This window comes from Sprattus sprattus (genome assembly GCF_963457725.1).
Source record: "Sprattus sprattus genome assembly, chromosome: 5".
NCBI classification, from domain to species: Eukaryota; Metazoa; Chordata; class Actinopteri; order Clupeiformes; family Clupeidae; genus Sprattus; species Sprattus sprattus.
Window position 1 is genome coordinate 34,215,929 of NC_137924.1, and position 24,168 is coordinate 34,240,096.

Here is a 24,168-nt window from a genome sequence, read left to right on the forward strand (position 1 = left end):
TGTTTGAGTGAGAGTGTGTGTTTACTGCTGTGTGTTTGAGTGAGAGTGTGTGTTCACTGCTGTGTGTTTGAGTGAAAGTGTGTGTTTGAGTGAGAGTGTGTGTTTGAGTGAAAGTGTGTGTTTGAGTGAGAGTGTGTGTTTGAGTGAAAGTGTGTGTTTACTGATGTGTGTTTGAGTGTATGTTTGAGTGAAAGTGTGTGTTTGAGTGAGAGTGTGTGTTCACTGCTGTATGTTTGAGTGAAAGAGTGTGTTTACTGCTGTCTGTTTGAGTGAGAGCATGTGTTTGAGTGAGAGTGTGTGTTTGAGTGAAAGTGTGTGTTTGAGTGAAAGTGTGTGTTTGAGTGAAAGTGTGTGTTTGAGTGAAAGTGTGTTTTTGAGTGAGAGTGTGTTTGAGTGAGAGTGTGTTTGAGTGAGAGTGTATGTTTGAGTAAAAGTGTGTTTGAGTAAAAGTGTGTGTTTGAGTGAAAGAGTGTGTTTACTGCTGTCTGTTTGAGGGAGAGCATGTGTTTGAGTGAAAGTGTGTGTTTGAGTGAAAGTGTGTGTTTGAGTGAGAGTGTGTGTTTGAGTAAAAGTGTGTGTTTGAGTGAAAGAGTGTGTTTACTGCTGTCTGTTTGAGGGAGAGCATGTGTTTGAGTGAAAGTGTGTGTTTGAGTGAGAGTGTGTTTGAGTGAGAGTGTGTTTGAGTGAGAGTGTGTGTTTGAGTAAAAGTGTGTGTTTGAGTGAGAGTTTGTGTTCGAGTGAGAGTGTGAGAGTGTGTGTTTACTGATGTGTGTTTGAATGAGAGTCTGTGATTACTGCTGTGTGTTTGAGTGACAGCCAAAGACAATGATGAATTAAGGGAATTTATATTGATCTTAAAACAGCCACTACCTAATATGCTCCCATCTGCTGCATGTGCGTTTGAGTGTGTTCTTAAGAGTTCTTTCAGTTATGTGTGGAGGAAACATTCAGGTTTTTCTTTCATTGTGGAAGTGAAAAGTCTATGAACAACTTTGTCCTAAACAAATGATGAACATAACATCCCAAACTCTGCCTTCCCCTTCCCCTCTCACTGTCACATACAGGTGGAGGTGAAGGCAGTCCCTGTGTCTCAGAAGAAGTCCCTGCAGCAGGAGAGCAAGTTTCAGCGGCTGCCTGGTTCCTCCCCTGCATCCTCCACCTCCCCCTCCCCCTCCTCCTCTTCAAGGCCCGGGTCAGATCTCACCTTTGGAGGGCTCCCTCTGCCCAAGCTGGAGGCCACCTATGAACCTATGATCATTAAAGAGGCACGCTATATTGCCATCACCATGATGAAGGTGAGATTCACTTTCCCCCCTTTTATTACACCAGTTTTATTTCAATGTACCAGTGCTCTTTGGCTCTTGCCTTAAACTCTGCTACTGTTATGTGTATGTTGGTAATATGGTGGAACGCACACAATTCTGATTTCTTGAACTCACATTTTTGCAAAGAAATTGTACCTTTGTTTCATGCTGTTCAGCATTGATAAACAAACAAAATTGGCTTCAAAGCGGTTGTGAGGGCATCTTGTATGAACAATCGCTCCTGCTGTGTAATAGTCATACAGAACGCAGATTAAAGTGGTTGAAAGTCGACTCTGACTATGGAATTGGAATAGCTCCCTAGTATAGAAATGGGGTTCTCTACAAAACTATCTGAATTTGCTGTGGGAATTCTCAAAAAGTGTGCTTAGAATTGCAGAGATTTAGGTGAATTAAAATCAATAACAAATAATGCAGAAATGCCATGACTGCATTTTTTGCGGTGATAACATAAAATTGCTATTGTGGTAAATTGCATGAATTTGTGAAAACACAAGATCGCCAAATTCTGGAGAGTCAATTTATCTTGATTTTCTTCATAGTAGAACAGTAAAATACCTACTTTGCACCTAAAATTACAGTGTACTTGTTCATGCATTCTAGAATTTATATAGCATCATTTTAAGTCCTAAAAACCTCTAATATAATGTTTTAATGGCATTCACTTTGGACTCATTGACTCAATACCTTATGTTATTCACAAACTTCCATCATTACGACACAACACCTATATGGTGAAACACTTTATCTTGTGCATTGAAAAGATATTAGTTTTCTTTGTTGTATAAACAAACTTCTAATTAAGGACTTAGCAGATGAAAGCTATGGATCTGGACATTCTGAGTCAGTGTCTGTCAGTACAAGCACAGAAATGCAGCACTGGTATGAAACACCTCAGGGAACACCATGCCATCTGTACTTGCACTGCTATTTAAATATGGTTCCTTTTCATTCATGCAGGCCTATGAAAACTACTCTTTTGAAGAGCTTCGCTTTGCTTCACCTACACCTAAAAGGTAGTACATTTGACATCAGCCATGAAATAATGTTACCATTGCAATTTCCCCAGTCTTTGACATCTGTATGAATGATTCCCATTGTGCATTGCCAAGGCCAAGTGAGAACATGCTGATCAGGGCCAACACAGACGGAACCTACAGTGCCAACTGGACCCCTGGAGCCGTGGGCCTCTACACTATCCATGTGACCATAGACGGCATAGAGACAGGTATGGACCCATTGGTCTCTACACTATCCATGTGACCATAGACGGCATAGAGACAGGTATGGACCCATTGGTCTCTACACTATCCATGTGACCATAGACGGCATAGAGACGGGTATGGACCCATTGGTCTCTACACTATCCATGTGACCATAGACGGCATAGAGACGGGTATGGACCCATTGGTCTCTACACTATCCATGACGTGACCATAGACGGCATAGAGACAGGTGTGGACCCATTGGTCTCTACACTATCCATGTGACCATAGATGGCATAGAGATAGGTATTGACCCTCTCTTCAGCTTTATGATCTTCCAGATGGTAGGCTTTGTATGTGTTTGAGGTTATACAATTTCAAGCTGTAGATTTAATCTGATCAAAGGAGATCTGGAGATGGTTATATGTATAGGGTTCCCATATTATAAGCTGTTTTGTGGAATACCATGGGTGATCTCAATAACATAGCAACATTAATTATATGTTGAAATTGTTTGCCAGAGCATTTTCATATTTACAATGTCTGTTATTTTTGTCATTACGTAGGTTTCATCTTACCCTTATGTTATTGTGATGTTGCTGCAAATTAACAGTGAAAGACATCAAAAGAACTCAAATGAAAGATAATTTTAGGGCTATCTAGTGCTTAGAGCTAACAAGTATAGCCAGACAACAAAAGGAGTAGTTGATGTCTTTTGTCAAAGAGATAGTACAAGAAGACTTACTGTCATAACTGTTTAATTATAAAAAGAAGCCTCGGTCACCGGATGTTTTTTAAATCATACTTTGGAAGGTTTGAGAAACAATGTAATATTATTATTTAACAATGTGTTCAGGAAATAATGCTTATTTTGGGTGCTATTGCGTTGAGATGTGTCCGCTGCACTTCCAACTGCATTCTTTTCTAGTCCTTTACAAGTCCTGCTTATACCATGTTTTCCACACTTTGGGTGAATAGTAAATTGCGGTTTTCATTTCTAAGGTTTGATCACTAAAACTGTTTTGTTGGTAGAACTACTTATTTCCGCCCCACATTGAATTGTTTCTTTACTTGCAGGATAAACTGGTATTACTAGCTCTAAGCAAGATAGATTGTTTCTATGGCCAAAGCCCATTTGTAAGTTCCACACATTTTGTTGCTAGGATAGTGTCTAGGGTAGCCAGAGTCTTCGCTTTGTAAAATCAGTGTGGTCCTGGAGCTGCTTCATAGGTGTACAAATATCAAAAGTGAATTGACATTCCAAAGAATGCATCACAGTAAGGAATTCAACCAAGCCATGGTATAATATCTACAAATGTCTACTTCAGAATGTTACTCTCTAGCATCCCTATTCTCAGTTGCCATTGTCTCCTCTGTCTCTCCAGACGCAGGGTTTGAAGTAGAAGTGAAGGACCCACCCAAAGGCATGATTCCTCCAGGGACACAGATGGTGAAACCAAAGATGGAGCCACAACCAAGCAAGGTTATTACCCAAGTGTTGTCATTTAATTTCAGAGGTCGTTAGTATGGGCAGGGGTTTAGTTGGTTAAACATAGTGCAGAGAGACTGATGGATGTCAAGGTAAGGAGAAAAATATGAATGAAACTGACATGGAAACTGTTCTTCATACTTAATTTTCTTTCTTTTTCCCCCATTTATTTATTTATTTATTTATTTAACAGGGACAGCCCACATTAATGAACATTACTGTAAATATGCCACAGTTAGCCAAAAAGGCTAAGACTTGGAGAAGCGAGATATTCACAGACAGACTGACATAAACAAGGTGTCAACAGCAAAAGAGGATTTATTTATTTAATTATTTGTTGTGCTGACAGATTTGACTATTGAAAAGTCACTGTTTTGAATGAGGACTAAATGACTTGCATGCAGGGATGGAAATTAATTTTTTCTTCCGCCAGCCACTATTTTTCTCTCCTTTATCAATTGTACATAATTCAGCAAAATTCGCCTCACATACAGTACCAGTCAAAAGTTTGGACACACCTTTAATTTTGTAGAGAAGTGTTTTCTTTACTTTTATTATTTTCTACAGTGTAGATTAATACTGAAGAAATTTAAACTACGGAAGTACACATATGGAATGATGTACAAAACAAAAAAAGTGTTATCTATCATGTGGAAAATAATAAAAGTAAATAAAAAACTTCTCAAAAAATGAGAAGGTGTGTCCAAACTTTTGACTGGTACTGTACCTTTCTAGCTTTTCATCCATTGCACTCAAAAGAATATGTGTTTCTGCACAGCACTGACTCTGTCAAAAGGGAACTAAACCCTCTAGCTTGGTCTGCTGGCTGGCAAGTTAAAGTTAAACTGTCAAGCTAGCTAGTGACACACGAAATCTTTCAGCATTGTTATTTTTTTTTGATTTGTACAGAATATGGCTAGCATGAATTTGGCACCATGGCTAGGTAGGCCAATGCAAGTTTGATCATTTCCTAGCTAACATCATAAATTAATTCCCAAGTATTTTTATATTGTAAAATGTCAATTAATTCCTGTTAAAAACGATTTACGATTTAACGATTTAAAACACTTAAAACACGCAGAAAGGTTTTATTGCCAGGTGTCATTTTGCACACTGCAACGTATAGAGTGAATGTCATTAGCGTTTTGGTGTTCAGAGCAGATCAGGCCTTATTACATTTGATTTATACTTAACTGTATGTGTTTTATTGAAACGTAGGCCTATGTATGAAAATCTGTTTTGCATGTCCAGGGTTTTTCCTGGGTCAAAATGGCTCTTCGGTGCACCCCAAAAAAAATTGTGCGCTGTGCGCGCACAGTCTGTCTTATCTATCACCGTATTAGCAGACATCAAAGTCTTTTTTTTCCCCTTTTCTTACATTTCATAAATAATGGAGGATATGCTTGAGGTTATCATTTTGCTTCCACTTTAAATCAAAATAGACAATAGGCTAATACATTGACAATAGTCCAAGCCCCATGGTGCTATCATGTATGGTTCAAAGATTATCAAGGTTTACCTCATATATATATGCAAACTACTGAAATCTATATCAATAGAATCTAGGACTAACCAGTGGTCAGAAATGGAGCGCCATAAATATTGAAACCGCCGACTGATGAAGTCAGGTTGCATACGCAGGTTGAGTAATTAAGTGATTGGCAGCTGGCCGCTCTGTCCATTCGCGCACCTCACAGTTGCGTATAGATCAGACTTATCAACTCGATTACTATTGATGAAAACAGAACGAGGGCTTGGCTGTAGCCTACTTGAAACATAGGCTACTATTCAGAACATATTCGCTGACATGCATTGCATACGTGATGATATGCTTACAAATCTGCTTAAAACAACTAGTGAAGGTGTTTTAGAATAATATTTATGCCATACAATAAGTGACGTTATGTTAACACCACTTATTAATGTTATAGTAAACACTATTAACACCCAAGCTATTAAAAAGGTATCAAACAGTTATAAACCTTGATAGATAGAAAAATCTTTAATCAATCAATTTTAAATATTTCAGTAGCGGTGGGTGTCTAGATTACGACAAGTAACTTGTTTGGATTTCAACTGAAACACGTTTTCGGTTTTATCCCGTTGTGTAGTAGACCAACACGCAAAATGAGCTGATACACGAGGTATTGTGTATCAAGATCCAATCGTGATTTAGGCCTACCTGTGGTACGTGTCAAGAGATTAGCCAAACATTACCGATATGACCAAGTATGATCTCTATCAAAATCCGTAATCTCTCGTGAACATCTCCTCACTCGGTCGTCAGCTGTCGTCCCTGTGATAAGCGGGTAAACCTCAATTTAAAGAGGGATAGAGGTATCGGTGTCGGTTGAAAACTGTATGACCCTCACAAGTTCTCGTTGCGAAATCGAATTCGCTCAGTTTGTTCCATGACAGTTTGTACACACAGAAATAAATGGCTGTCTAGTACACTTAATAACGTTCTACAACTGTAATGTTTTGCACACATACAATTTAAATACCCCTTTTGGGCTGGAGCGTATATTGTTTAAAATCCGTTATCCTGATTGACACCGAAATCTATATTAAGTAACGTGTACCAGCGCGTAGGTGTTTATAGGTCGTGGGTGCTAATAGGATGTCTATGGTGCTAATAGGTCGGACAACATTTTGAACTAACATCTTCTCTAAACTGGCAACTTGGAGAAGCCTCGGTTCAATGATTGGCTGAGGGGGTGGGAGGCGGGATCTGCTGCTGCTGTCTTGAATTCAACGTGAGGGCTCAAAACACCGTTAAACTGAATTGGATGACAGTTTTTTTTTTTTTTTAAATTGCAGACTCTTTTTTTTTTTTATTTAGGCGCTCGGGATTTTTCATAGGCGCACGGGAAAACGGCTTAGGCGCGCGCCGAAATTTTCTCTATGCAGGAAAAACCCTGATGTCACTATTACTATGTTCTTCCTCACTTTCTTTTAGTGCAAATGCCAGTGATATTTCTGTTTCATTTTATTCTGCTCTTCTGTTGCTGTTTGATTTTTTGTTCTTCCTAAGACCAACTACTGTCTGATTTTCTGCTTGTTTGTCTGATTTTCGCAGGTCTGCAAATTTGTGGCCAAGGACAGTTCCGGCCTGCGTGTGCGTAGCCACCCATCTCTGCAGAGTGAACAGATAGGCCAAGTCCATGTTAATGGCACCATCACGTTCATTGACGAGGTAAACAGAATTAGGTTAAGGAGGAGTAGGAGCAGGGCTGTTAATAGAAGAGATTGTCTGCCTTTCCTAGTTTGTAGATACCAAGAGCCTCATACACCTGCCTTAAACAGGAATATCATTTTTACTTGACAACTCATACATTTTTTGGGATAATCTGTTTTTCTAAATATAATGTTTCTGTGTTGAAGATACTCCTCTAGGTCCTTTTTTTAACTCTCTAACATCCCTTTTCTCAGGAGTGAGTAAAGACTTCACAAGCTTAAATGGATCCTTCTAGAATTAAATCCTAGCTTATTCTTTCTTCTTCCTTTTAAGCCTGAGACTTAATGGTCAAAATCTGTCCCGTGTTGAATTAGAATGCTAAAACCAGCAACCGCAAAATGGCTTAATAAAATCCTATGAGGCTTTATCTTTACCTTTCTCTAGTTCCAGTCTCTGACATAGCAACCCATTCAGTGCCTGTAGTCGATTATCATGGCCAGGCAGAAGAAAGATATTTAACACTGATGGCACAAACAGTTATTTTTTACAGCTTGTTCCATTCGTTCTCAACAGGAACAGTCTTTGAACTTTTTGATCACACCTCATATACTGACAGATGGATAGATAGATAGATGATATAATAATAATAATAATTATCAAAGTTGTCAAATTGTCAGTCAATTATTACATTCAATTGGGCTTGTATAGCGTGCCACAAATGAGCTGGCCAGTGACAATCACCAAGCATAATTTGACTGTAAGACATTAGCATAATATGTCTAAACATGTATTTGTAAGCACAATAAAATATCATAGAACCAAAGCATATGATCAACTAGGAGGTACTGCAAACTAAAGATTGACTTAAAAATAAATTAATGTGAAAAGGTTCTTCACCCTTGCATTGTCATTGTCCAGCACATGAAAGAAAACTTTAAAGTTAAGGAATTATTAAGTGGTCAGTGATATTAGTTGTTAGTTGCTCTGGTATAATAACCATTATAGTATTAAACTGGGGGTGAAACCACTGTATGCATCCATTGAGCCCAAAGATGTAAAGTAATGCATGTGCCATGATACTAGTCACTCCCTGAATGGAGCTATTTCTTCATATTAAATGCAGTTACAAAACAAGTATTGAAGGATTGTCTGTGTCTTTTGGCACTTACTGGACAGCACGGCACTGTTCTGTTGCTTATTTCCTTTAGATCCACAATGACGATGGGGTGTGGCTCAGGCTGAATGATGAGACGGTAAAGAAGTATGTTCCAAACATGAATGGGCACACTGAAGCCTGGTGCCTGTCTTTTAACCAGCATTTGGGTCGGTGTCTGCTTGTGTCTGTGGACGTAAGTAAAAACTCTCCTTTGGGCTCCTTGTGCTGTTCATTTGGGAAAGAGATACCTTACCGCTGTGTTTTATTCATACAACATTTTTTTAGAATGTTAAGCTGTTTGTGTTTCTTTTCTCAGTAAAACTCCATGTCTGTCAGTAATAATACAAATGTTCAGAAGAAACATGGCTGCAGGCAGCACTAAAAGGGCAAAGTGCCACAATCCATCAGCCTCGATTTACGGCCATTTCAACCTGTGGTCATCAAAATAGAGCAGGACATACCAAACCGGTGAAAAGACATACAATTGTATCCACATCCTTAGTTCTTGATGCCAATGAGATTTCATGTAAATACTGTACTCAAAACCATTAATTAGAAATGCCCTCACCTCCTGTTTGCGCGCTCAAGTTAAGTTTGAACGAATTTGAACAAACATGTTATTAGCACTAATTCTTTTGAACATAACCCATAGATTGAGTTATGCTGGGGCTGGGGATCATCAGCTCTTTTGGGGATCATCAGCTCTTTTCACCATCAAAATACAGCCCTCTGCATTTCTTAGAACTGCATTTTTGCCTCCCTAGCAAAAAAAAAGATTATTGTATTAAAAATAATAAGAAAATAAATAATAGTAATTAAGAAGTAGGTATAAAATGCCAATGAATTAGTAGAAAAGTACCGTAAGTAGCTACAATTCAAGTAAATAAGTAAGTAGAGAGGACTGATATGTTGGGTGTAAACCAATTATAGTTTTGTACTCAAAGATCTTTGACAGGTAATGCTGGCCATCCAGCATAGTAATTAAGAAGTAAGTATAAAATTACCAATTCATTAGTAGAAAAGTACCGTAAGCAGATACAATTCAAGTAAATAAGTAAGTAGAGAGGACTGATATGTTGGGTGTAAACCAATAATAGTTTTGTACTCAAAGATCTTCCACAAAGATGTTGTTCTATCCTGATAGGTAATGCTGGCCATCCAGTATTGTTAAATAAAATACAGTGGTGTGTGAAATAAGTCACTAGTGATAAAGTGCCAATTACCATAAATCACATATTAAAGAACAGGACTTGTGCTTTGTGTCTTTTTAGCAAGGCAGTCAACTTGTGTTTTGTAATCGAGCTTTTCATCAATCCACTTACCAGATATTTATAGCAAGTGACACTTTGTAGTACATCTCTTACTGAATGAAATGTATTTGTTTTGTCAGTTTAGCAGACACAGACCATCTTCAATTCAATCAAGTGTCTAAAGCCTTAAATTGGAGCCTCAGTTTTTCAATGGCAGAATCTATTTTCTGCTTTGCAGTGCAACACTGTCATCTACATGCAGATTGAGCCTGCAAGCATTTAGTGATGAGACAATGGCATTGATATACTGTAAATAATACAGTATAATACCAGGTTAATAATGAAGAGCCAAGACCCAAGTACCGAGCTCTGGGGTACACCTTTTACAATATCCACAAGGCTTGACTGTACAGTCCTCAATTTAACACACTGACAGTGTTCAGTGTGGTTGCTATTAAACCACTGTAGGATTGCATGGTTGAGTCCAATTGAAGATAATTCGTTAAAAAGAAAACTGAATCAAACAAAAAATCAGCACAGGACAGCACAGTGTTTCTTACTGTCCGACAAGCCAAGACAACTATGAAATGGGCCTATAATGGTTCAGGTTATCTGACCTGTAATTGTTCAGGTTATATTTGCTTCCACATTCATGTAGTGGAAGACCAAAGCAGTCGCAGGAACAACCAGTTGTTATGGTGTACTTGTGTACTTGGACTTTGATCAGGCTAAAACAACTACTTGTGGAGGATGGTCACTGATTCGTTACTCATCAGTACATAACCCAGCAGCTGCAAAATGTTTCCTAAATGCCGTACAGACCTTTTACATCTCAGTCAATACATCATGGCCTTTTGAAGTGCTAGCAGACAAGCAGGAGCTGTGGTGGCCGGCTAGTCTTACAGCAACATTTATATAACAATTTGACCTTAAAATAACAGCTTCTAAATCAGTTTGGTGATACACTGACTTGAAATAAGTAGATTGGTGTCTGTATCCTGCCACTCCTGTAACTTAGGTGGACAAGGCGCGGCACCCCTCACAAGAACTATATACTATATAATGCTCTATGGCACCACCTCACACAAAAGCAATTAGACCCTTCTGCTAGCTGCTGCTAAGACGAAGCTTTCGCAGTATTCTCTGTATGGACATCATGGCAGAATTGACGAAAAAAAAATGAGGAAGACTTTGTCGGAAGAAGTGAAGAAGCGAAAAAGTGAGTAAACGAGCAAGACACAGAACAAGATTCAGTTGCTTACTCTCAGACCGACAAGACTGTCTCAGGCAAGAAAGTTAACCAGAAGCTCCAGTTGATCAGGTGCTAGCTGAAGAGTATCCATAGCCAAATAACTAAAACCGGGTGGGTGAAGGGCTAAGAGTGCACCTACTACCGTCACCAAGTAGTGTAGACATAGTGGAAGAGCAGTGATGCCAATCAACCATCACTACCGTCACCATGTAGTGTAGACATGGAGTAAGAGCAGTGATCCTCCAGCACTACTGTCACCAAGTAGTGTAGACATGGAGTAAGAGCAGTGATCCTCCGGCACTACTGTCACCAAGTAGTGTAGACATGGAGTAAGAGCAGTGATCCTCCGGCACTACTGTCACCAAGTAGTGTAGACATGGAGTAAGAGCAGTGATCCTCCGGCACTACTGTCACCAAGTAGTGTAGACATGGAGTAAGAGCAGTGATCCTCCGGCACTACTGTCACCAAGTAGTGTAGACATGGAGTAAGAGCAGTGATCCTCCGGCACTACTGTCACCAAGTAGTGTAGACATGGAGTAAGAGCAGTGATCCTCCGGCACTACTTTCACCAAGTAGTGTAGACATAGTGTAAGAGAAGTCATCCACCAGCACTACCGCCACCAAGTAGTGTAGACAAAGTGGAAGAGCAGGAATCCACAAACACATTTGCTTTAGGTTGGTTGCTAACACATAGTGGCTTATTCCCGCAAACAGAAGCAAACTGTCCTATTACCAGGACAATTACATTAAATTTGTCACATATGGCTTACTACTAATGGCACGGTTAGTAGTACTGTATGAAATCTCTGGTAACCAGTGGTCTGTTCTGTTCTTTATTTTGTTTCCTCAGTTAACTGAGTTAGGTTATCCTGGTGACATGTCTCCTGTGTCATCATAATTATTCAAATTTGCAAACAGTAACGAAGGATGAAAATCTAACTAGCTTCTCCATAAGGCACATTGCACACAATGAATGAAGACTATTTAACCAACAACTCATTTTGAACATTTCAATTTTAATAGCCAAGTGAGTGCTGCCTGTGATTCATCTATGATCTGCCTGTACTGCTCTACTATGATCTACTATTTCTCTTGTACACCATATGGCTGATGTTTCAAATTCAGCACAGTTTATTATGAAAGACCCTGTAAAACTTACCTCCACACTATTAGTCATGGTGAATTTGATTTATGCAAAGAGAAAAGCTATCATATAAGTGAAGTTTACATAGTAACAAATGACTACACAGTAGAGGCATATCACAGATGAGCTAAACTTTGGCCACTGAGGCACTTAGCTCATGCTGCTTGCCGTATTGGAAATTCTTATAGTGCAAATCTATATAAATATATACCATACAATTATGTTTTACCCAACATAAAACACTTCTAGCAATGCAATTAATATAGGTTAAAAATACCTACAACACACGCAAAACTTCTAGTATGATAATTTGCTTACTCATCCAGTTGACTCATCTTGTTGTACTTCCTGAAGTTTCATATTACCTTATGTCTCATTGCTCGTAGAATCAAAAAATGTCCTCCCTGATACCAAAACAAATCAGAAAAGTCTTTGTGAATAGAGCAGCTGTTTAGGGAGGGTATGTCCTCTGTTCTCCTGGTGCTGTGACTGAAGTAATACAAATTATTGAACATTTGCCAGTTGCTATTTTTTCTGTCCATGTTGGCATGCGCCAATTAAGCCAATCATTAATAAAGGCCTGATATCTTGCATACCGGTCTCTAATAAGTCTTAGAATTTAGTATTTTTCACTTCAGACAGATTGCAGATTGAACTTTAAGCTCCTTTCCCAGAAAAGGGACTAATCCTGTGCACTTTGGTGTTTCAGGAGGCCAGAATGCACTCGGATGAATTTGTAAAGGAGGCCAGTGGCCATCCCTGCCTGGAGGCCACAATTCAAGAGCAGAATGGGGTGGGCCTGGGTGGTGGACCTGGCTTTTATAAGGTAGTGAAGACGGGACCCTCAGGTCACAACATCAGAAGCTCCCCAAACCTTAGGGGTATCCCCATTGGAATGTTAGTTCTGGGGAACAAAGTCAAGGCAGTAGGCGAGGTATGGACTCCAAAAAACAAAATATGTTATTGTGGCTGCAAAATAAGAACTATAACCTTCTGAACTACACTTTCCCCATTCCTTTGCCATTCTTGGTGTTTCTGAAGGCACTGTAGCATCACTTACTCTTGATCTGCTCTCTCAGAAAAAGAAAATGAAAAAGACTTTTCTGTATTTAATTTTCACTGAAAAGCTTCACTCTGTGGTCTCTCACTTTTCTCTCGCCCATCCAGTGGCTAATGCAGCTTATTCTCCCAGCAGTGACTGTAATTTGACCTGTTGCATGGCATCTATGATGTGATTTATTGCAGCCACAGTGACATCTTGCTAATGCTTAGCAACTGATCTAAATCTAATTCCAAAATCTCTCCTTCTAAACACATTTTTGTGTTACCCAAGTGGCTAAAATATGTCACATTGGTGAATATTTCTTCGGGTGTGGTGGGTCATGCTGTCTCTGATTTCTCCTTGTCACTCAAAACAAATGGATGTTTCACCAGTGGCTGTCTAGAATAGTCATACCAAAGCTCACTGAACACAATTACCAGATGTGTCAATGCTAGAGTTACTGTTTTAACATTCTTGGTATTCAATTTGTTTAGAAAGTGATGGTTTTCACTATTGCAGATTTGTCCAATCCCTTTGCTGCAACTATGCCATGGTTCTAATGTATCATTTGACAAGTTATTTGTATAGTTAAAAAAATATATTCAAAGTTTATTAAATGTATTTGTGTGCTGGTATGGGTAACGTTGTGTAGACATGTGCTTTTGTGTTTGTGTTAGAAAGGTGTGAGAATCTAGGCTGTTGTCTGTGTGATAGGTGGTGAACCCAGAGGGCACCTGGGTGCAGCTCGATAAGAACAGTGTTGTGGAGTTCTGTGAGAATGACGAAGGGGAAGCGTGGTCGCTGGCTCAAGACAGAGGAGGCAACCAATACCTCCGTCATGAAGAAGGTAAGACCTATGATGATGCCACATCTCACTAAAGACACCCACACATAGTTCATTTCAGGTGGACATATGATCCTTTGTTTTTGTCCCAGCAGAGCAAGTCATGCTTGAACATGCAACACATACACCTCCACCTAGTCCCTTCTCAGTCCAGGCCTTCAATAGATCTTCTGGATTTAGTGGGGCTCAGGGTTTCGACTATGGCCTCTCCAGCAACAAAGGTGAGAGGAGCAAAGACCTTCATAGAACACTCTCTGGTCCTGATCTGGTCCTTCATAGGACACTCTCTGGTCCTAATCTTGTCCTTAAAAGGGCACTCTCTGGTCATCCATATGACACTCTCTGGTCCTAATCTGGTCCTTCAGTCCTTCATAAAACACTCTCTGGTCCTAATCTGGTCCTTCAGACCTTCATAGGACACTCTCTGGTCCTAATCTGGTCCTTCATAGGGCACTCTCTGGTCCTAATCTGGTACTTCATAGGACACACTCTGGTCCTTCATAGGACACTCGCTGATCCTAATCTGGTCTTTCATAGGGCACTCTCTGGTCATAATCTGGTCCTTCATAAAACACTCTCTGGTCCTAATCTGGTCCTTCAGACCTTCGTAGGACACTCTCTGGTCCTGATCTGGTCCTTCATAGCACTCTCTGGTCCCTTATCTTGTCCTTCATAGGACACTCTCTGGTTCCAATCTTGTCCTTCATAGGACACTCTTGTGGTCCTAATCTGGTTCTTCATAGGGCACTCTCTGGTCCTAATCTGGTCCTCCATATGACACTCTCTGGTTCTAATCTGGTCCTTTATAGGGCACTCTCTTGTCCTAATCTGGTCCTTCATAGGACACTCTCTTGTCCTAATCTGGTCCTTCATAGGACACTCTCTGGTCCTCCATAGGGCACTCTCTGGTCCTAATCTGGTCCATATGACAATCTTGTGTCCTAATCTGGTCCTTCAGACCTTCAAGGGCACTCTCTGGTCCTAATCTGGTCCTTCATATGACACTCTTTGGTACTAATCTGGTCCTTAAATTATGATTTCTCAAATTCTCTAATTAGTTTTGCTGTTAGAAACAGGTAGCACCTTTCCATGTTTGACATTAAAGAATAAGAAGAATCAGAACAAATATAAAATATCTCTAGCACTTACTGTGCCTCAGCCCCTAATATTAATGAGTGGACCAATCAGAACACGTACAATAGGATTCCAGCAGCTTCCATGTAAAACAAACAAGATGATGATGTTACAAAATTAGATTGCTATATTAATTATGTGTCTTATGTAGTGCTGTCAGAGGATTAAAATATTTAATCCCGATTAATCGCATTTTTGTCATAGTTCAAAATTAATCGCGATTAATCGCAATTTTTTATATATTCTAAATGTCCCTTCAATAATTTTTTTTAGGGCCGGGACTCGATTAAAAAAATTAATCAAATTAATTAGAGGCTTTGTAATTAATTAATCGAAATGAATCGCATTTTAATCGCATATAAATATTTGACCTGAGAACAGTGAGAAGTAATTTTTTTCACATGGATTTTTAGTATACCATTGAATAATGACTGAATACATAAGCTTAAGCAACAAAAATATTGTTTATTTTTGTTGAAGTCCAACAGACCAGTGCAATTTTTTGCCATTAAGTGTAGCAATACCACATTTAGAAATGTAGTAGGCTACATTTCAGAAATTCAGGTAGCCTGTAGATAGGTAGACCTTCTGTAAACTATAATACTTTGGGTTTTTAAGTAAAACACAATACTTTCAAGTACATTCAGAATATTGTTAGACTGTTAGAAAACATCTCTGGTGGAGTGTTGGTTGTGTGTGGATTGTACCCGGATTCAGGCTTTGCCTTGAGGTGATACTCGATGTGCTGCAGTGATATGCAAATTCCTTGTTGCATAGCCTGCACTGAACCATGTTCTTATCGACGCTTCCATCCGTTCGTTTTTTGTAACAAAATGTCCCATCCACTGACTGGGCCAACCAACGCGGTCTCATCAGCTTCTTTCTTCATGTTCACTGTGCGCCACTGGTTTGTTGTTCAACTTGTTTGAACCGAATTTATCCGCGTTAGTTGGTGCGCCAGTATAATCGGTCCGTCTGAAACTCATCCAGTGAGAAACGTTCCGCGGTGCAAAAATAGATACGATTAAAATGCGTCAATTTTTTTAACGCGTTCATTTTTGTGTAATTAATTGATCTAAATTAACGCGTTAAAGTCCCGGCCCTAATTTTTTTCCATCATTTTTTTATTTATTTTAATGCTGGTCCTATCAACATGGATAAGTGGATTGGCTTGCTTTATGCAAATGTTTTATTTTATTGCAAAACAACATTGCCAAACAGGGTGGTACAAAGTAAAATTATAAAGTGCACATTTCAGGTAAGCAAGGCCTATAGTGCAGTTTAAACCATGGCTTAATATTTTCTTTTTTTCAAGTTTGCTGGGAACATAGAAGTCAGGCCTCTTATTTCAGAAACTTCTTTGCTTTCAGCCAGCTGCCTGTTGACATTTTCAGACGACAGTGAAGCTTGCTTCTTTTGCACAACACAACTTTTAAAACGTTAATCTAAAAATATATATATATATATTTTTAAACAACGTTAAAAAAATGTACGGCTTTAAAATGGGTTTGTGTTAGCGCTGTTAATAACGCGTTAAACTGACAGCACTAGTCTTTTGTAATAAATAATTACAGTAGTAGCATATAATATAGCAAATAGTAGCATTTAATTAGGATGACTACTAATGTATTGCTGCCTGAAAAGGGCCCTTTAGAGTTGTATATAATCAAAAGTATCAATTTCTACCAGAAACTTCTGGGTGATTCAGTTGTGGTTTAAGTCATTGCAGTCTTGGAATTGAAGTGTACATACAGTGAGATACTGATCTAGCAACATGAATGTGTTTAGGACCACACAGTAGTTGAAAGGTCTGTCACTGTCTATTGGGAAATGTATGCTGGTTTTATCTCTGTTTAAATATGAAGTGTTATTTTGGTGACGATAGGATGTGAAATTCAATTTGAGGGAGTCTATATATTTAGTTGGAGATATTTTGTTTGCAGAAGAAATGTTAGAGTAGAAAGTCTAATAAGGGGGTAGACTTTTAATTGTTACCCAAATTTGTGCAATTGTGCATCTCGAAGCAAATCAATATGGGTTTGAGGATCTCTGCCAGGCATCAGATTACAGAAGTGTTTCTGTTTGAACAGTTGCATTGTATCCAAGGTTTATGTGATCTATTTGTAGGGTGACTCAGAAAAGGGGTCCAATCTGGCCTGCTTAATCATTTCCTGTGAGTCATTCCTGCTTTTGTAAGCCAGTGGATCCCTAGATCTGTACGTTGCCTGTGAGTCTGAATTGACCTCACTATTTATCTATGCCTTTTGATTTGGCCATGTGTTGACTGATCTTCGGAACAATTTCTTCTCTGACCTTCTTAATGTAGCTGCTGACTGTTAGCAAACTTATTTAAGTAATCTCCTGTTTCCTCTCTGAAAATCTGCTGGTAAGTTGTCTCAGAGCTGTCCTTGAGGGTTTTAATGGTTTAATCATTTCATTGGAGAATCATTTTTTTTCTTGTTTAAGCTGCTTAAAAATGCCCAAAGCATCCTCTCCAGTCCGTCTGCAATCCCTTAAAGTGTTTCTAGACCAGAAATGTACCAGAGGTGTATCACTCAGGCGATGGCACTTTGTTTTTTTTCCTCTCCCCTCTTACTGAATGATCCAATGCAATCCATTGCACCCACACCTTTGCCTACAACCATGCACACAGGGAATGTGTCACTGCCTAAAGGAACTTTTCCGACTGCGTTTTAACAGGCTTAGGTTATCAGGCTGCTTTAAAAGCTTTCACTTAAACCCTTTTTAAATGGAGAATTACGGGCCTATCTCACCATATATGTTCTATCAAATTCTGGAAAGAGCTCTTTATCAATCAATTCTGTTTTCACAGAATGTTTCACAGAATCTGTTTGATCAGAACCAGTCTGGTCTCAAGAGTGTTTGTTTAACTGAAACCAACTGAAACCGTTCTGTTGTGTGTGGTGTTGTGCAGCAAGTGTTTGTTCGACTGAAACCGTTCTGTTGTGTGAGGTGTTGTGCAGGATGTGTTCGTTTGACTGAAACTGTTCTGTTGTGTGTGGAGCTCCTGCTCATATCAGCCATTCCTGACTTTCAACATAAAATTAACATTCAATGCTTAGTATCATCCATTTTCTATGGCGAGTAATCCCAGTAGTTTGTGGTCTCTACGGGGTGTTATGGCCTATGCAGCTCGGCACACACTTGAGGTGAATGTGTATGGTCTCGAGTATAAGCACAAAAAGTTTCATCCATTCTATTCCTATGAACAGTTAAATGGCTAACAGTAATGTGCAATGGCAAATGGCCAAAAGGTGGCGGTACAATGCACTTTTATCAATTTGCATAATACATTCATTTTTTATATCATGGTTATCTTCCCGCCTTTTCACACTGTCTGAAATACCTACTTTCAGCATCTTGCCCAAAACAGTTTTCTAAGTATCTACACACCATGCTTACCAAAAGTAGCAAAGAAAATTGTATTTGTCAAACCATTTTAAACTAATACTGAAATACATCATAACAGCATTGTCTCCACTGAGAAAAATTAGCTACATGTCAATTAGCTGTTTTTGTGACTGTTAAGACACTTTTCTGAATCCATGTGAATGGTAAACAGAATATTTCAATTGGAAAGAGCAAAGGAAGAATAGTAACATTATCATGAAAATCTTGCTTTGGTGATGAGCTGTGCCACTGCATTAGATGTATGGACATATTAGATACATTTGGTACATATAGGTGATATTTTGCTCCACATGTGAAAGCATGGGTATTTTGTTCTAACCCATAATTGTGTGCCATATTCATGACATAGAAGGTACTGCATCCAGTGCTCTCCTGGGTCTGTTGGGGCTTATTCAGCCCTCAGTTGGAGGGATTCGGATCATGCCTGTCATGTTGCATGCCTCAGACTAGCTCCATGTGGGCCTTCAGTGTGCATGCAAGCCTCAGACTAGCTCCATGTGGGCCTTCAGTGTGCATGCATGCCTCAGACTAGCTCAATGTGGGCCTTCAGTGTGCATGCATGCCTCAGACTAGCTCCATGTGGGCCTTCAGTGTGCATGCATGCATGCCTCAGACTCGCTCCATGCGGGGCTTCAGTGTGCATGCGTGCATGCCTCAGACTCGCTCCATGCAGGGCTTCAGTGTGCATGCATGCATGCATGCCACAGACTAGCTCCATGTGGGCCTTCAGTGTGCATGCGTGCATGCCTCAGACTCGCTCCATGCGAGGCTTCAGTGTGCATGGACACAACTTTTTTTTTTGCTCCTCTCAGGTTTCATGCTAATTTAGGTGATGCTGTTAGTATAGCTATTAATTTATTTGCATTCCCATATCAGTCATACAAATGATTTGTACACTTTGCACTTGTGTTATTTACACTTGCACTGAGTAGAGTAGAAATCTCTCTGGCAACAACCTTCAAAAACTCAGCCAGCTTGTTATTATTGGTTTGGATTCAGGACTTCTCCCTCCTGCCCCTTCACTTTGCATACACTCAGTGCTATGTACCCACTGTCTCCAACAAATACCCCCATCCTCCCGCTTCACCTTGCATACACTTAAGCCTAATTTACAGTCGTGGATTTTGGTCGGAGAGGGACACTTGGGCACGCCTTGGCAACACCTTCCCCCAGGTTTTAACGCCCATCCGAGCCCTCGGAGAGCCCTCGGAGAGCTGGTCGGAGAGGAACGTGCACTTCCTGATTGTTCTAACTTTTGGGAGAGAGTCAGATACCCCCTTGGCTGTGATTGGTCCACTAACAACATTATTTCCCAACGACATCATTTCCGGAGTAGTGCCCGATCCAAGCAGGAGCCTGACGGCTATAAGTATTTTGTCCAAACTACCTAAGCCCCACCTACTACTTCATACTACTGACACATTTACGTACGTTTTATATGAATAGCCTGCCTTTATTAAACTCCAGCATCAACAGAAAAATGAACTCGCTCACACAAAACAAGCACCTTTAAACGCACAAGCGCGGGCAAGAGCGAGATAAGCATATTGAAATTATTCACATTGCAAGAACTGAATTAAATTGCCGACACACATCTGCTATGCCTAAATACAACTCATGTTATATACTACACCAGCATATGTAGAAATATGTCCATACACTAGATCTCCCCTCGTTTTGTATTGTTTTCAAACTTTGTATTGTTTTCAACACTACACTTTCATGCTCCGCTAAAAGTTTTTTTTCCTTTGTCCCGCTTTAATAAATACGCTGACGAAAAAAAAAAAAATTCACGTAGGTTCAGGTCCCATTTTCATCCCGGTCCACCATCTAATGTTAAAACAGTATTGAATAATGGTGCTGAGCTTAATGTGAAGCAGGCACGTTGAATTCACTAGCCTACTTATTAAGATATTTTAAATATAGAATGTTCAATGCCTTATCGCATGTCCAAGCCCCATCCGAGCAAGTATAATTTCTAAATGTTTGGCCGGACTTGCGGTAAATTACTTTCAGCACCCAGAGCCGTCGTAGAAGTGTATAGGGCCTGTCCCGCCCGTCCATTTTTTTCGAGGACGGAGATGCAGAAGTGTATTAAGGCCAATGTCTCCCACAAATACCCCCTCCTCCCCCTTCACCTTGCATACACTCAGTTTTATGTACCCACTGCTTCCCACAAATACATTCCTTCTTTCCCTTCTTTCTGTGCGGCTGTTCGCACATTTGCACATAGAGGAGAGGAACAGACTAGTGTCTGTGTGCTGTGCTTTCACAGGAGGATGGTGAAGGAAAAAGCTCCAGTATTCCAATTGTCTTCCATATTGCAGGTTACCGCCTGAGTGCCATATTGAATTCTATTCAGTCTGGACCTTACCTCCCAGCTCCCTCTGCACTTGAACAAGCTGCCAAACCTTCCTCCTCTTCCACCTCTTCCCTTGTCACCAGTCCATTTGTGTTTGGACAGTCCCTTACCCAGCCGCCTCAGCTGCAACCACAGCTTCTGAGTAAGTGTGCACCCTTGACTGTGGGGTGGCTTGTTTGATCCAGGATTTTTAATATATGTGTTTTTATTTAATTTGTCTCTTAGAGTTTTAACAAATCCCTTCCCTCTGCCCAAATGATTTATATCTGTAGAGAACCTTTTTGTCATACTTTTCTCAATTTTTCAAATTTGACTTCCTGTTATAACAACAGTTGATGGTCCTTCTCTTCACAAACCTAACCCCCTCCTCATATGCCCATCTTGAAATCAGCTTTATTTTTTGAATCCACTTATTTTCTAACTGCTCTCCTGTTGATCTGCTATTTAATGAACAAGATTCGCTCTTGAGAATGAATCCTGCCTTTATTTCATTCTACATCGCTTGCATTGATTTTTCTGACACATTTATTTGTACGTCTTTATTTTATAAAGTAGGAATTATTAGTAGCTTCAGGAGAAAAGTGATTGAGTGAGGAATCATGAATGACAAAGCATCCAAATAATGCAAACTGAGGTGGTAATGAGCCCTAGTGACTAGTGACTGTTTACGGGAGAGATAGTGACACACACACACTCTGAATTTTATCTCTGCATTTTATCCATCCAGGGTAGTGATACACACAGTGAATCACACAGTGAAGCACACTAACCCGGAGCAGTGAGCTGCTTTTGAGCGCCCGGGGAGCAGTGATTGGGGTTAGGTGCCTTGCTCAAGGGCACCTCAGGCAAGGGCACCTCTGCCCACATTTTTCCTACTGGTCGGGGTTCGAACCGGCCACCCTCCGGTTACCAGCCTGAAACCCTAACCAGTAGGCCCCAGAATGATGATATGAAGAATGAGGCTCAGTCTGTATTTAGCTCTCTTTAAATATTTTTCAACTGATAAATCAGCAACCGCATACAGTTTTTTTTGGGAGATTCAGTCAAACCGTTTAGATTGTTGATTCGGACTCCCTTGGATTTGGATCATTTTTTGTGGGATGAGTATGGTGCCCTATCTTCAAAACAATTTTGCGGCCCAAGTGTACACCTGTCATAAAATGCAATGTCCAATCTTAGGATTCATCATTTTCAAAGGTGCCAGATGAAAGTTAGTTGATAGTCATAGTCTATGAGAATGTTAGAGTACAACAACAGCATTATTCACCAGTCACCCCTATACGTTTGTCCACCAGGGGGCACTAAGTTAAAGCTACCCCACATTCCTCAAGCTGTCTGTCATAAAAGTCCTGTGCTATGTTCCGTTTCCATACCTCCATGAGTATACTGATACGCAGTACACAGTACACACTTACTAGGTACGCAGATTCTCAGCAGGTGAGTGTTGTTCCAAATCTAATACTCCGTGGTGCACTCACCGGAAATTAACTACAGTCCCGGGTGGGGGGATAGCCAGCAGCTTAGCATAACTGCCATTCAGAACCAATGGTAATGCTACCAAGCTAGGCTAGCTAGGTATGCTAACTGTCGGTATACATCGTTAAAAACCACCAAAATACTCATGTCACTGGCTTTAATTTGAGAATGGCATGTTAGTAGTACATTTAATATCAGTACAGTAGTTTAATTACTGCTGATATTGACATTTACGGTGTGTAGCCTTGTGGTCTACTGACTCTGCTATCGTAGCCACCGTAGCCATTCTGTCCGCCATTGATTTCGAAATAAAACGAAAAGCTCTGCCTGGCTCCGTCTCTTCCGCTACGTAGACAAGATGGCGGCCGTTGAGAATGGAAAGTGTACCCTGGTTCCACACTCAGCGTTTTGTCCGTTATGAGTATACATACGGGTCCTTTGGGTATACTTCTTTTCGCTTTTCGTCGAAATCGGAACACCCTACATACTCAAACTAAGGATGGTAGGTACGGAGGGTATGGATATCGGAACAGAGCTCTGGTTCTGTAAATTGGAAACAAAGTTGCTCGGACAAAGCCATACACTATTCCGGACAATCAACACTTTGCTTCAGGAGCCCTGAAGAGAGGGTTGTAATTTGATTGGTTGTTGACCATAAATTACAACCATTTGCCAGAATCAAGGATCTTGAAACTTCAAGGGTATACCAGATGTTTTTGTTGCCAAATAGGGCTTCTTGTAACTCTGGTTAAAACAGCTTGGTTTTGCAACAGTGCTGGTTAGATCATCTTATTTTTGAATACTTAGATCATCTTATTTTGAAAGTCAAATTCATCAAATTCATAATCCTTGGTAATTATTTCTTCACCCATTTTAACACCTCTGTGTAATAGCTGGATAAGTCGCAAAGTGTTATAGCTTCACAGGGAAACGCATATCAAAATGAACAGTTTATAGCTTTAAAGGGAAAAGCATATCAAAATGAACAGCGGAACTCACCCTTTCAGGTGGTGCTAGCTGCTAATCTGTGCTGTTGCGGCAACAACTGAATGTCGCCGAGAGGCTAAGCGAGGGAGATTCACTTAGGTGACGCGCTATATACAATTCCAATGTCCACTCCAGAGGTTAAGTTTTCTTCCATTTATTTATAGACAGATAAAACATCTTCATCGAACAGGACAGCAGATAGAAACTGCAAGTGCTTCTGTGCAAAGTGGCGATAATAAATATACATGAAATTCATCCAGTAAGCATTTAGTTAGTCCATAAAATCCATATCAAAGTTCCAATAGGCAGCATATTGAGCGGGCAGTGCTCTCCCTCTCACCCCCTCACCTTACTACCACAGGTGCCCAGGTACTTATATTCATTCATGAATTCCTATGCCAATTCCCACGTGACTTGCATACACACCCACCAGATACCAAAATAAAAGCACAGACTAATTCAACCATGGCATATGGTCGCTATATGTGCAATGAAATGGAATAATACAGTTTTGAAACTACTGCAAAGTGTTTATAAATGCATTATATTTGCTATTTTGCATATAATGTACATAAACTTTTCAAATTGCTAAGTCCTCTTGGTTCTGTTATCACCAGATTGCAGACATCCTGTCTATACATATCTGAAAAGGTATTCTCCCTGGCATCAATGGGCCTCATTCTCGAACATTTTCTTAAGTGTCTTCTTAAATATCTTCGAAAGACCAACGTAAGAAAAAATCTCCGCCCGATTCAAAAAGCTTGGAAATGGCTTTTTACGCAGCCGAAGTGTCATTTCTTTTTATTGTTAGGCAAAACTATCTTCTCTCTGTTTGTTTTGACCAAAATGTGTTGTTATTCTAATCAAACAAATATACATTTCTTGATTGAATTT

At 39.9% G+C, this 24,168-nt stretch overlaps 1 protein-coding gene across 13 annotated transcripts in view; it reads left to right on the plus strand.

Annotated features, from left to right (window-relative positions):
- The window catches only part of mycbp2 (MYC binding protein 2), a 116,070-nt gene that overhangs the window by 50,394 nt on the left and 41,508 nt on the right, over positions 1-24,168 (plus strand). For 5 of the 13 annotated variants that reach the window (XR_013968644.1, XM_080838317.1, XM_080838319.1 and 2 more), the window contains 9 exons: positions 1,065-1,295; positions 2,283-2,338; positions 2,435-2,550; positions 3,913-4,010; positions 7,096-7,212; positions 8,403-8,543; positions 12,707-12,931; positions 13,754-13,886; positions 13,976-14,104. Coding sequence is in view for 12 of the 13 variants with exons in the window: in XM_080838317.1 (XP_080694443.1) it covers positions 1,065-1,295; positions 2,283-2,338; positions 2,435-2,550; positions 3,913-4,010; positions 7,096-7,212; positions 8,403-8,543; positions 12,707-12,931; positions 13,754-13,886; positions 13,976-14,104 (1,246 nt within the window). In the remaining variant the exon portion in view is untranslated. The remainder of the gene's footprint in view (positions 1-1,064; positions 1,296-2,282; positions 2,339-2,434; positions 2,551-3,912; positions 4,011-7,095; positions 7,213-8,402; positions 8,544-12,706; positions 12,932-13,753; positions 13,887-13,975; positions 14,105-24,168) is intronic. The other 8 variants (XM_080838318.1, XM_080838320.1, XM_080838315.1 and 5 more) reach the window with 4 other exon arrangements.